The following is a 13,090-nucleotide window of genomic DNA, read 5'->3' as shown; positions in this document are numbered from 1 at the left end:
AATCGCTCATGTTGACCCCGCCCCCAAGTCGCTCTCCGCTCGCTCCCCGCTCACCTTGAATCGAGCGCTCCCCGCGCCAGATCGCTCTGCATTTTCCCTTTTCTTTTATTTTTTTGGAGCATGGTGTAAATTAGCTCAAACTACAACAGTCTACACCCCCTGGGCCCCTTAACAATTGTTTGTATTGAGCCGCATTGTAATTGTTGCCATTCTGCAATGTTAAATAACGTTGTTTATCCATTCACTAGCTCTATTAAGCGATGATAGGCTAGCCGAGCCACAATGCTATGGTCGCTGCCATTAACGTTAGCATGTAAGCTAACGTCAACAACAATGGCGTCGATACTTTTTCTAACAGGAGTGCGTGTGGGCGTCTCTACAGTGACAAAGCCTGAACAGGATATCACAGGTTCACCCTTCTCATTGGTTGAAAATGGCCTTCATGTTTGTACATCGCCATCTGTTGCTTTGGCATTGTACTGCATGTATATATTACATCAACAGTGTTAAACCACTGTGAGCGGCCTGGAGTGGATTGGAGCGGAGGAGAACTCTCGCTCCGGACGTCGCGCCGACTCATTTTAAAACCCACTCCTCGCTCACGTCAAAACCGCCCGCTCCGCGCGCCGCTCACGCGCCGCGCCGCTCACATGGCCTGCTGGAGAGCAACCAAATTAACCAGATAGGGTTCAGGTAAATACTACTATTACTACTACTACTATTACTACTCATACTACTACTGCTATTACTGTTAATATTACTAGTATTACTACTACTGGAGACTGACCATATTAACCAGATAGCGTTCAGGTAAATACTATTATTATTAGTAGTAGTATTATTATTACTACTACTGGAGATGGACCATATTAACCAGATATGGTTCTGGTAAATACTACTATTATTATTACTACTAGAAGAAGAAGTCTTTAAGAAGAAGTCTTTAATTGTCATGCAGCTTAACACACACACACACATGCAAGATTGGCAACCCACAGGAACACAAATGTCTCTTTGCACTTTTCCCATCCCGTCGTCCTTCCACCCAAGGGAAGCCGGGAGCAGACATGGGCTGTGGTGTGGGCCGCGCCCGGAGACCAGTGTTCCTGTCCGTCTTCGTCAGGGACGAATGCATGTTTTTCCATTGGTTTTATCTTATTGGGAGGGGAAACCCTTGCGAGCACGGGGAGAACAGAAAGGCCCAGGAGATACCCCACCTGGGTACCTGGCAACGCGGCAACCTGGTCCCCAAGCAGAAATCGAACCCCGGACCCTTCTAGCTGTGAGGCGACAGTGTTAACCACTACACCACTGTGCCACCTACTAAACTAAACTAAACCTACTAAACTAAACTACTACTAAAACTGAATTATTTTTAATGTCTGCATATAATATATATTAGTGTCGCACGATACACCGATACTAGAAAAGTATCGCAATACCCAGCTGTTAAAAATGTTTCAATACTTTAATAGTATCGATACTTTTAGATTAATAGCCTGATGCAAGTTGAGTGGATGCGTGACCGGAGCAGTGTGTGTCTGTTGTGTGTGAGAGAACACGCTTTGCGTAGTGGGCGTGTCAACGGTGTCAACTGAGCATAGGGGAAATAGTCACAGACATCCCTCTCTCACATTTTCTATAGGCTACTCTGTTTCACATGATTTAGGCTAACAATCCTGATTTCTGAACCTATTTTATTCAAAAGGAAGATTGATTTACATGTGTGTATATATATATCATATTTTTTTTATATATAATCTGTGCTGGCACAAGCACTAACATAGTGTGAAGTGGAGAGATTACACATAATAACTAGGAATGTCCCGATCAAATTTTTTTGCTCCCGATCATGTGATTTTGAGTATCTACCGATACCGATCTTTCCCGATCCGATCAAAAAAAAGAAAATCATGTTTTTTTTTAATTATTATAATTTTTAATCCCAATTTCTCACATTACATTCACCCTGAATGTTGACGTTATCCAGGTGAAAAGTTAACTTCATTCAAGCGAGGCATTGCAATCCTTGACATAAATCATTTGATGTATAATTAAATCAAAGGAAATGCGTTTGGGTCTGAGAGTGTGGCTGGTCTGCCGTTCTGCAGCTGGATACTATTGGTTTGTTTTGGCAAAATTCTTCTGCTCTGTGTGACAATAAATAAATGAATGATGATATGCAAACTAAGGCCTCAGTATGAGTTTAAGACGTGAACATGGTCATAACATGACGTGAACATGGTCATAAAAAAAATAAGATTTTTTTTGCCGATCCCGATCTTCGGAAAATCACGTGATCGGCCCTGATCACGTGATCGGATCGGGACATCCCTAATAATAACAAATGGACATTAGCTATAGTATATAGCTCAGCAGCTGTAACAGAATCATTTTCTTATTTACGTTTCAACAGCGTCAAAATATTAATTCAAATAATAATTAATTAAATAATTGTATACAGAATTGTCCATGTTCTGTCATCTAATAAATAATATATTACAATACTTTTCCTGATATAATAATCTTTTTACCGTGGTATTGTTTTAGAATCGGTATCGTGATACTTAGGCTGGTATCTGTATCAAAGTCAACATTTTGTTATCGTGACAACACTACACACAATTCCCTTATGAGAAGGAAAGTCTTTTATCTCCCACATAGTAATAGTGTGATCTGTGCACACAAGAAGTAGAAATACAAACAGACCACATGCTACAGTACTACTCTGTTAGCTCAACATGTTTATGACCTGCCATAATGGTTCATTACAGTATGAGTTGTTCACATATCAAAGTCAAAACACAAACGAACATGTCATCCCACTTCTCAGTTTATTCAACGTGTTAATGGAATGGAAACAAGAGCCTCTTCCTCTTCTTCTTTTTCCTCTTCTTCCTTTCCCCGGCCCCATCCCATGGCTGCAAAGCAGCTATAATAATTATTATTATTATTGTAATTATTGTTATTATTAGTAGTAGTAATAGTAGTATAGTTAGTATTTTAATTATTATATTATTATGACTAATATTATTGTGTTTAGTTGTTATTATTGTTATAATTGTTATTGATGTTGTTATAACACATAATAATAATAATTGATTAACACTTTAAGTGCCGAAAACGTGTTTAGGCGTCCTTCCCCGCCATGCTCAAGTTGCCGAGGATGCCGTAACTCGTCTTTAATATCAATATTTCAAAAATCTGTGATCGGAATCATATTTTCCATCCGCAGCCTTCACACACAGTTCTGAGCTCCTCTCAATCCTCTAGCGGTTCAAGAGCGCCATCTGGTGGCCGATCGGCAGAAGCGCCAAACAGGAAGTTATGTGGATGAAGTGCTGATCACCCATATTACTTCCGGGCACTCGCTATAGGTCCCGGGACTCCATCTTGATACACTGGACATCGATCGGTTGCAAATAACTCGATAAACAACATAATTTGGACGTATATAGTATTATACAACCTGGAAATGGACCGGGTATTTCGACATCCCATAATGGAAAACTGTCTACCCCACGCTGATCGCCCAACGGCCCGCGGAGACTGGGGTGAGTTTTAGCGTGTAATATTACCGTGTTCGACACTAACTGCTATGATGAACATTTGACCCACATTAGATGAATGGTATAACGCTGCCCACGGAATTATAAACGCCCCCTCGCCCATCCGGTCAACATCAGATGACGTGTAGTAACTTCCAGAAGTCCGTCCAGTTGGATCTTTTTATATCGCGCCGATTGCTATCAAACTGTATTTGATCATCAATATAATGCATTTGGGGCTATAAATCACGTTCTGGAGAAAGCTGCAGAAAGAGATGAAAACATACTTATACTTTAGATCATATTTTAGTATGAATATGTGAATGAAAAAGTTTAACGTTCATACACCCTGAACAATACATATAGGACATTGAATGGGCCCTAATAATGGCAATTTAGCAATAGAATTTAAAAAGTTATAGCCCTGCAAAGAAGGGGAACTTCTCCATAGACAAATAGAGCTGGCAAGGGATGGTATATCATGAATTTAGCCTTAGGCAATCAAAGTGTTAATGTTATTAATATGATAATTGTTAGTATTTGTATTACTATGATAATAATTCGTAGTACTAGTATAGTTATTCATGTTTAAATTATTATAGTTATTATTATATTACTACTATTGTTATTGTTATAATAAGTATTGTTGTTATAATAATAATTATTGTTATTAATATCAGAATCGTTTTTATTATTATATCTTTTTACCCCAGGGTCTTGGAGCGCATAGGAGCACGTGCGCTGGTGGCCCACGTGCGCACCTTTGCGGACTTCCTGGTGTACGAGTTCTCCACCTCAGCCGGAGGTCAGCAGCTCAACAAGTGCATTGAGATCCTCAACGACATGGTCTGGAAGTACAACATCGTGACTCTGGACAGACTCATACTGTGTCTGGTAGGATTAACACACACACACACACACACACACACACACACACACAGGGGAATGGAATCAAATAATTTGATTGGATGCTGTTTATTTATTAATGTTCCAGGTAAATGATAGTGTCTCAGGTCATAATAACATTTAATCATATTTAACTAGAAAGGTGTGCTCAGTGGAGCACAAATCTCTGCCAGGTGGCACCATGTATCTTTGTGATCTCTGATGAATGTCTGTTAGATTGTGACTATTCTCAGGGTGGTGTTCTAGTTCCATAGGTTATGGTATTGGTCTACTTTGGTTTGCAGCATAAACTAATTGGCAAATGCCCGCCAATTGTTGATTGTTATTTTTGATAGACGGCCAGTGTCAGGTCCTGGAGAAAGGACAGGCGATCATCTGATTTGATGATTTGTAACGTTAAAGCGGATGTTGTTCCAACTAGCTAGCTTTTCAGCTGTTAATGCTACAGTATAATAACACTAGCAAGCGAAACACATCCAAGCTCCCCGTCACACCGCTCTGTCGGGACAATGGAATTTAAGAAAGTGTATCTGCTGTTAAAATGACAACAGCATCACACTTTAAAACACGTTCATTTTATAATCCTCACTCTGCAGGAGATAAATGACGTCATATGGGATCGGAGGCTAGACTTTCGGCGTACTCGCCGATACCAGCATTTTAGGCAGTATCGGAGGCATTTCCGATACTGGTATCGGTATCGGAACAATTCTAACAACTTCCAAATAAATGGAATTGGACATTTCTATCTCAACTGGCGACCATTTCTTTGAAGGTTCTCCTGCCCATTGACCGCCATGCAAATTCATTGTGGAATCTCTTTTTTCCCACTCTTTTTTACCCTTCTGTTCCGATCGCCGAAGGAGTGCCACAATATCGCACGAATGCCACAATATCGCACACAACCCTTCGCCTACTCGTTGTAGTGCTCCTGTGCGAGTCACAACGCTTCATCTCTTATAGTTTTCTTTTAATCAACCTGACAATGCAGTCATGCAAAGAAAATGCAGAATATGCAAGTCATTGTGATCACCTGTGTGGCTCGTTGCTCATGATTGGTTCAGCCTAACAGCTGTGAGGCTCAGGGCTCATGGCTCAGCTGACCTGCCAATGACCTCATCGACTTAACCCATCATTGCCCATCACTGTGTTGCAGTACTGAATTGCTGGACAGCGCCCTCTGTCTTGCGGGTTGTGTCATTGTACTCAGTAGGGATATCCTCTTTCATTTTTCATTGGTCCATGTTGACCACCTTTCATTGGCCGATGTTGACCACTCCCCCAATCCTTAGACCACGCCCCCTTAGGCCACACCCCCTCAGTGTATCTCTTGAACCGTTTGTCGTAGAGACTTGCGGATTGTGCCATTGTACTCGGTGTAATAGTGTAATAGTGTAATAGTGTGTAATAGTGTTATAGTGTGTAATAGTGTAATAGTGTAGTGTGTAATAGTATAATAGTGTAATAGTGTAATAGTGTGTAATAGTGTAATAGTGTGTAATAGTGTGTAATAGTGTAATAGTGTGTAATAGTGTAATAATGTGTAATAGTGTGTAATAGTGTGTAATAGTGTGTAATAGTGTAATAGTGTGTAATAGTGTGTAATAGTGTAATAATAGTGTAATAATAGTGTGTAATAGTGTGTGAATGAATGAATGAATGAAAACTTTATTTAACAGATTGCAGAATGGGTACAATACAGTACGGCTCAATACATACAATTGTTAAGGGGATGCAGACCTGAGAAAGACGTTTGTCTTGTTTCCATCAGGGTCCCCCATTTGTGTAATAGTGTGTAATAGTGTGTAATAGTGTGTAATAGTGTGTAATAGTGTGTGTGTAATTGTGTAATAGTGTGTAAGTGTGTAATAGTGTGTAATAGTGTGTAATAGAGTGTAATAGAGTAATAGTGTGTAATAGTGTGTAATAGTGCTATGCAACTTGCGGGTTGTGTCATTGCACTCAGTAGGGATATCCTCTTTCATTGGTCTATGTTGACCACTCCCCCGATCCTTAGGCCGCGCCCCCTTTTTGTATCCTTTGAACCGTTTGTCGTAGAGACTCGCGAGAGACCCTCTCCCGTTGGCCGGCGGTGCACAGGCGTCACCCACACTTTCACAATTTCCCCCCCACGGAATTGTCTAGTTACTCATTACTGTTTTTAAATCAAAACTGAAAGAATTTCTTCCTCTTGCTTTTCTATAGGATCCTGATATGGTTTACTTGTGCTTTTCTTGGCCATTCTATTGTTTTAATTTATCCGTTTTATTATGATGTATATTTTTATTTAGTAAGCCATGTTAAAGCACCTTGAGACTACATTGTATTTTAAAGTGTGCTCTATAAATACAATTCATTATTATAATTATTAGTATAATGTTTCATTCAAATCGGCCCTGTAGTCTGAAATATATCTGTGGACAGACACACACACAGACACACAGACATGTGTGTGACTAAATAAATGCATTATCTCTCTCCTCTCCTCTAGGCTATGAGGAGTCATGAAGGTAATGAGGCTCAGGTCTGTTACTTCATCATCCAGCTGCTACTGTTGAAGCCTAATGACTTCAGGAACCGCGTGAGCGACTTCGCCAAAGAGAACGCCCCTGAGCACTGGCTCCAGTCTGACTGGCACAACAAACACATGACCTATCACAAGGTACACACAACAAACACATGACCTATCACAAGGTACACACAACAAACACATGACCTAACACAAGGTACATACAACAAACACATGACCTATCACAAGGTACACACAACAAACACATGACCTATCACAAGGTACACACAACAAACACATGACCTATCACAAGGTACACACAACAAACACATGACCTATCACAAGGTACACACAACAAACACATGACCGATCACAAGGTACACACAACAAACACATGACCGATCACAAGGTACACACAACAAACACATGACCTATCACAAGGTACACACAACAAACACATGACCTATCACAAGGTACACACAACAAACACATGACCTATCACAAGGTACACACAACAAACGCATGACCTATCACAAGGTACACACATACAACAAACACATGACCTATCACAAGGTACATACAACAAACACATGACCTATCATTAGGTATGCACACACAAACACACACATATATTGTCATGGTATTGAAGTTATACTTGATATAACATTATGTATTATATTGATATAATATTACTGTGTAATTATCTTGTATTATCTTGCTATAATATTACTATATGATTTGATTTGATTTGATGTTTTTTATTTTCGTGTCTTACATACAGGTGTATGCCCAGCCCATATGGGCTTACAAGACACATAAACAATAAGTATATAATAGAATACTTAACAAATTACTTGACAAATTATGACATATAGACCATATGACCATAATGACTATATATATTATTATTATTATTATCTTGATATAATATTACTATACGTATCATGTTAGTACTACAGATGTACCCAGAGAAGCTGTACTTGATATGATATTACTATATATTATTTTGATATAATACTACTATATGTATGACGTTTGTACTACAGAAGTACCCAGAGAAGATGTATTTGATATAATATTACTATACGTATGGTGTTTATCTTACAGAAGTACCCAGAGAAGCTGTACTTATATTACTATGATGTGTGTCCTACAGAATTACCCAGAGAAGCTGTACTTGATATAATATTACTATATATTATCTTGATATAATATTACTATATGTATGGTGTTTATCTTACAGAAGTACCCAGAGAAGCTGTACTTATATTACTATGATGTGTGTCCTACAGAATTACCCAGAGAAGCTGTACTTGATATAATATTACTATATATTATCTTGATATAATATTACTATATGTATGATGTGTGTCCTACAGAAGTACCCAGAGAAGCTGTACTTCGAGGGGCTAGCGGACCAGGTCAATCCGCCTATGCAGCTCCAGTCTCAGTACCTGCCCATCTACTTTGGGAACGTTTGTCTGCGTTTCCTGCCTGTGTTCGACATCGTCATCCATCGCTTCCTGGAGCTGCTGCCCGTCTCCAAGTCACTGGAGACACTACTGGACCATCTGGGAGGACTATACAAGTTCCACGGTGAGAGAGAGACATAGAGATGGACAGATGGGGGGACATAGAGAGAAAGGGAGAGAGAGATGGACCATCTGAGATGACTGTACATGATGAGAGAGAGAGACCGTATACCAGGGTATTTAGAAATCCAGGTCAAAATCACAGATGCGCTTCAGTTTCTATTACAGTGAAACTGAGTTTTGAGTGTAGTGCACACACGCGCCAGCAGAGGGCGAGACCAGTCCTCACTAGTGGAGCGAGTGAACGGTGTTCACGTTTTACGGTAATGTTGCGACAGTGCTGTGAAAATACCGTAAAGCGTTGTGGTAACGAGAGTTGGTGTGTGTGCTTGTGGTGCACTGGTGGAGCAAGCAAATAATCCGTCTCTTATTATATGTGAACTAAAGAGTACAAGGTTTACACAACAGCCCCCACCCGCTTTTTATTGTATTTGTACCTGTACTCTCCGCTGGCAGCTGTTTATCTCTCTGTGAGCTTGATTAACTAGTGTTAGCTCACGTTAGCTAGCGTTAACTCCGCGGCTAATTTTAGATTACCCTGAACTAAATCAATGACTAGGTTATAAAGCATTCAAGTAGTTTTCACTGCACATAGAAGTAGCCAAACAGCGGGAGCATTTCGGGAGCATATGACCTGTTTATCTCTCTCTGTGAGCTTGATTAACTAGCGTTAGCTCACTTTAGCTAGCGTTAGCTCCGTGGCTAATTTTAGATTACCCTGAACTAAATCAATGACTAGGTTATAAAGCATTCGAGTAGTTTTCACTGCACATAGAAGTAGCCAAACAGCGGGAGCATTTCGGGAGCATATGACCAAAACCCAGGCAATTTCGAGCCCTTAAGGAATCAAATAGTCTGCCATGGCTAGGCTACATGCTAACGCTAACCTTATTGTTTTTGTCATACCGTCATATACAGTATACCGGGGTATTATGTCAGCAAGGTATGACGGTGTGAAAAAAATGATACCGCCCAAGCCTACTGTACATGATGAGAGACAGAGAGAGAGACCGTCTGAGATGACTACATGATGAGAGAGAGAGACCGTCTGAGATGACTACATGATGAGAGAGACCGTCTGAGATGACTACATGAGAGAGAGAGAGAGACCGTCTGAGATGACTTTACATGATGAGAGAGAGACCGTCTGAGATGACTTTACATGATGAGAGAGAGACCGTCTGAGATGACTTTACATGATGAGAGAGAGACCGTCTGAGATGACTACATGATGAGAGAGACTGTCTGAGTTGACTACATGATGAGAGAGACCGTCTGAGATGACTTTACATGATGAGAGAGAGACCGTCTGAGATGACTACATGATGAGAGAGAGACCGTCTGAGATGACTACATGATGAGAGAGAGACCGTCTGAGATGACTACATGATGAGAGAGAGAGACCGTCTGAGATGACTTTACATGATGAGAGAGAGAGACCGTCTGAGATGACTACATGAGAGAGAGAGACCGTCTGAGATGACTACATGAGAGAGAGAGACCGTCTGAGATGACTACATGACAGAGAGAGACCGTCTGAGATGACTACATGAGAGAGAGACTGTCTGAGATGACTACATGATGAGAGAGAGAGACCGTCTGAGATGACTACATGAGAGAGAGACCGTCTGAGATGACTACATGATGAGAGAGACCGTCTGAGATGACTACATGAGAGAGAGACCGTCTGAGATGACTACATGATGAGAGAGAGACCGTCTGAGATGACTTTACATGATGAGAGAGAGACCATCTGAGATGACTACATGATGAGAGAGACCATCTGAGATGACTTTACATGATGAGAGAGAGACCGTCTGAGATGGTGACCGTCTGAGATGACTACATGATGAGAGAGAGACCGTCTGAGATGACTACATGATGAGAGAGAGAGACCGTCTGAGATGACTACATGATGAGAGAGAGAGACCGTCTGAGATGACTACATGAGAGAGAGACTGTCTGAGATGACTACATGATGAGAGAGAGAGACCATCTGAGATGACTACATGATGAGAGAGAGACCATCTGAGATGACTACATGATGAGAGAGAGACCATCTGAGATGACTACATGATGAGAGAGAGACCGTCTGAGATGACTACATGATGAGAGAGACCGTCTGAGATGACTACATGATGAGAGAGAGACCGTCTGAGATGACTACATGATGAGAGAGAGAGACCATCTGAGATGACTACATGAGAGAAAGAGAGACCGTCTGAGATGACTACATGATGAGAGAGAGAGACCGTCTGAGATGACTACATGATGAGAGAGAGACCGTCTGAGATGACTACATGAGAGAGAGAGAGACCGTCTGAGATGACTACATGATGAGAGAGAGAGACCATCTGAGATGACTACATGAGAGAAAGAGAGACCATCTGAGATGACTACATGATGAGAGAGAGAGACCGTCTGAGATGACTACATGATGAGAGAGAGACCGTCTGAGATGACTACATGATGAGAGAGAGAGACCGTCTGAGATGACTACATGATGAGAGAGAGAGACCATCTGAGATGACTACATGAGAGAAAGAGAGACCGTCTGAGATGACTACATGATGAGAGACCGTCTGAGATGACTACATGATGAGAGAGATACCGTCTGAGATGACTTTACATGATGAGAGAGAGACCATCTGAGATGACTACATGATGAGAGAGAGACCGTCTGAGATGACTACATGATGAGAGAGAGAGACCGTCTGAGATGACTACATGATGAGAGAGAGACCATCTGAGATGACTACATGAGAGAGAGACCGTCTGAGATGACTACATGAGAGAGAGAGAGACCATCTGAGATGACTACATGGGAGAGAGAGACCGTCTGAGATGACTACATGATGAGAGAGAGAGACCGTCTGAGATGACTACATGAGAGAGAGACCGTCTGAGATGACTACATGAGAGAGAGACCGTCTGAGATGACTACATGATGAGAGAGACCGTCTGAGATGACTACATGAGAGAGAAAGACCATCTGAGATGACTACATGATGAGAGAGAGACCGTCTGAGATGACTACATGAGAGAGAGACCGTCTGAGATGACTACATGAGAGAGAGACCGTCTGAGATGACTACATGATGAGAGAGACCGTCTGAGATGACTACATGAGAGAGAGAGAGAGAGAGAGACCGTCTGAGATCAAGTCAAGTCAAGAGTTTTAATTGTCACGGCATACAGGTATACAGTGAAATGCGGCTGGTCTTGCCCGCGACGATGTGCAATACAGTGGTACAACATATAATAGAATCCAATAAAATACAGTGGTACAACATATTAATAGAATCCAATAAAACAGTGCGATAAACAGGTACATGGTGTGCCATCTCGGTATCTGTACATTAGTATTTACAGAGCATATAGGACATGCTAGGTAGCTTTAGTAGTGCAATACACTGTTCCTGATGTTATACTACTTTAAAGTGGCCTTTCCTCTGGCCATAAGTGTGCGTGTGTGCGGCATGAGTGTTAAAGTGGCTGCTAGTGTGTGAGCGTGCTCAGCGTGCGTGTCGTGTATGTGCTTGTGTGTGCCTGTGTGTGCTTGTGTGTGGATAGTTCAGTTTCTGTGTCTCTCAATGTTCATTGTTCAAGGCTCTGATGGCCTGGGGGAAGAAGCTTAGCCTAAGCCTCTCCGTCCTGTAGACTGATGACTACATAATGAGAGAGAGACCGTCTGAGATGACTACATGAGAGAGAGAGACCGTCTGAGATGACTACATGATGAGAGAGATACCGTCTGAGATGACTACATGATGAGAGAGACTGTCTGAGATGACTTTACATGATGAGAGAGACCGTCTGAGATGACTACATGATGAGAGAGAGACCATCTGAGATGACTACATGAGAGAGAGAGACCATCTGAGATGACTACATGATGAGAGAGAGACCGTCTGAGATGACTACATGATGAGAGAGAGACCGTCTGAGATGACTACATGATGAGAGAGAGACCGTCTGAGATGACTACATGAGAGAGAGAGAGACCGTCTGAGATGACTACATGATGAGAGAGAGAGCCCCTCTGAGATGACTACATGAGAGAGAGACCGTCTGAGATGACTACATGATGAGAGAGAGACCGTCTGAGATGACTACATGATGAGAGAGAGAGACCGTCTGAGATGACTACATGATGAGAGAGAGACCGTCTGAGATGACTACATGATGAGAGAGAGAGACCGTCTGAGATGACTACATGATGAGAGAGAGAGACTGTCTGAGTATGTGTGTGTGTTTATGTGTGCATTTATATGTATCTATGTGTTTGTGTGCGTGTCTCCAGATCGTCCAGTGACCTACCTGTACAACACGCTTCATTACTACGAGCGTCACCTGAGGGAGCGGACCAGCCTTAAGAGGAAGCTGGTTCACGCCATCATCTCCTCTCTCAAGGTAACGCCGTGGTCTGTGATCCACGGGAACAGACGGGGAGATGGTTTCAGTTCAAGCTCAACGCCTTTCTAATGCATCTTTAAGCTGTTTACTTTGACAGCATTGTCTAACGTTGAGCTCTA

The 13,090-nt window shown here is 41.6% G+C and overlaps 1 protein-coding gene across 1 annotated transcript in view; it reads left to right on the top strand.

Moving 5' to 3' along the window:
- The window catches only part of med23 (mediator complex subunit 23), a 94,814-nt gene that overhangs the window by 68,258 nt on the left and 13,466 nt on the right, over nucleotides 1-13,090 (top strand). The window contains exons 21-24 of the mRNA XM_084314433.1: nucleotides 4,262-4,442; nucleotides 6,946-7,116; nucleotides 8,343-8,559; nucleotides 12,859-12,968. Of these exons, the coding sequence (XP_084170559.1) occupies nucleotides 4,262-4,442; nucleotides 6,946-7,116; nucleotides 8,343-8,559; nucleotides 12,859-12,968 (679 nt within the window). The remainder of the gene's footprint in view (nucleotides 1-4,261; nucleotides 4,443-6,945; nucleotides 7,117-8,342; nucleotides 8,560-12,858; nucleotides 12,969-13,090) is intronic.

The sequence above is a fragment of the Notolepis coatsorum genome, assembly GCF_963971535.1.
Source record: "Notolepis coatsorum genome assembly, chromosome: 5".
In the NCBI taxonomy this organism is placed as follows: Eukaryota; Metazoa; Chordata; class Actinopteri; order Aulopiformes; family Paralepididae; genus Notolepis; species Notolepis coatsorum.
This window is presented reverse-complemented; position numbering and strand designations above follow the sequence as displayed.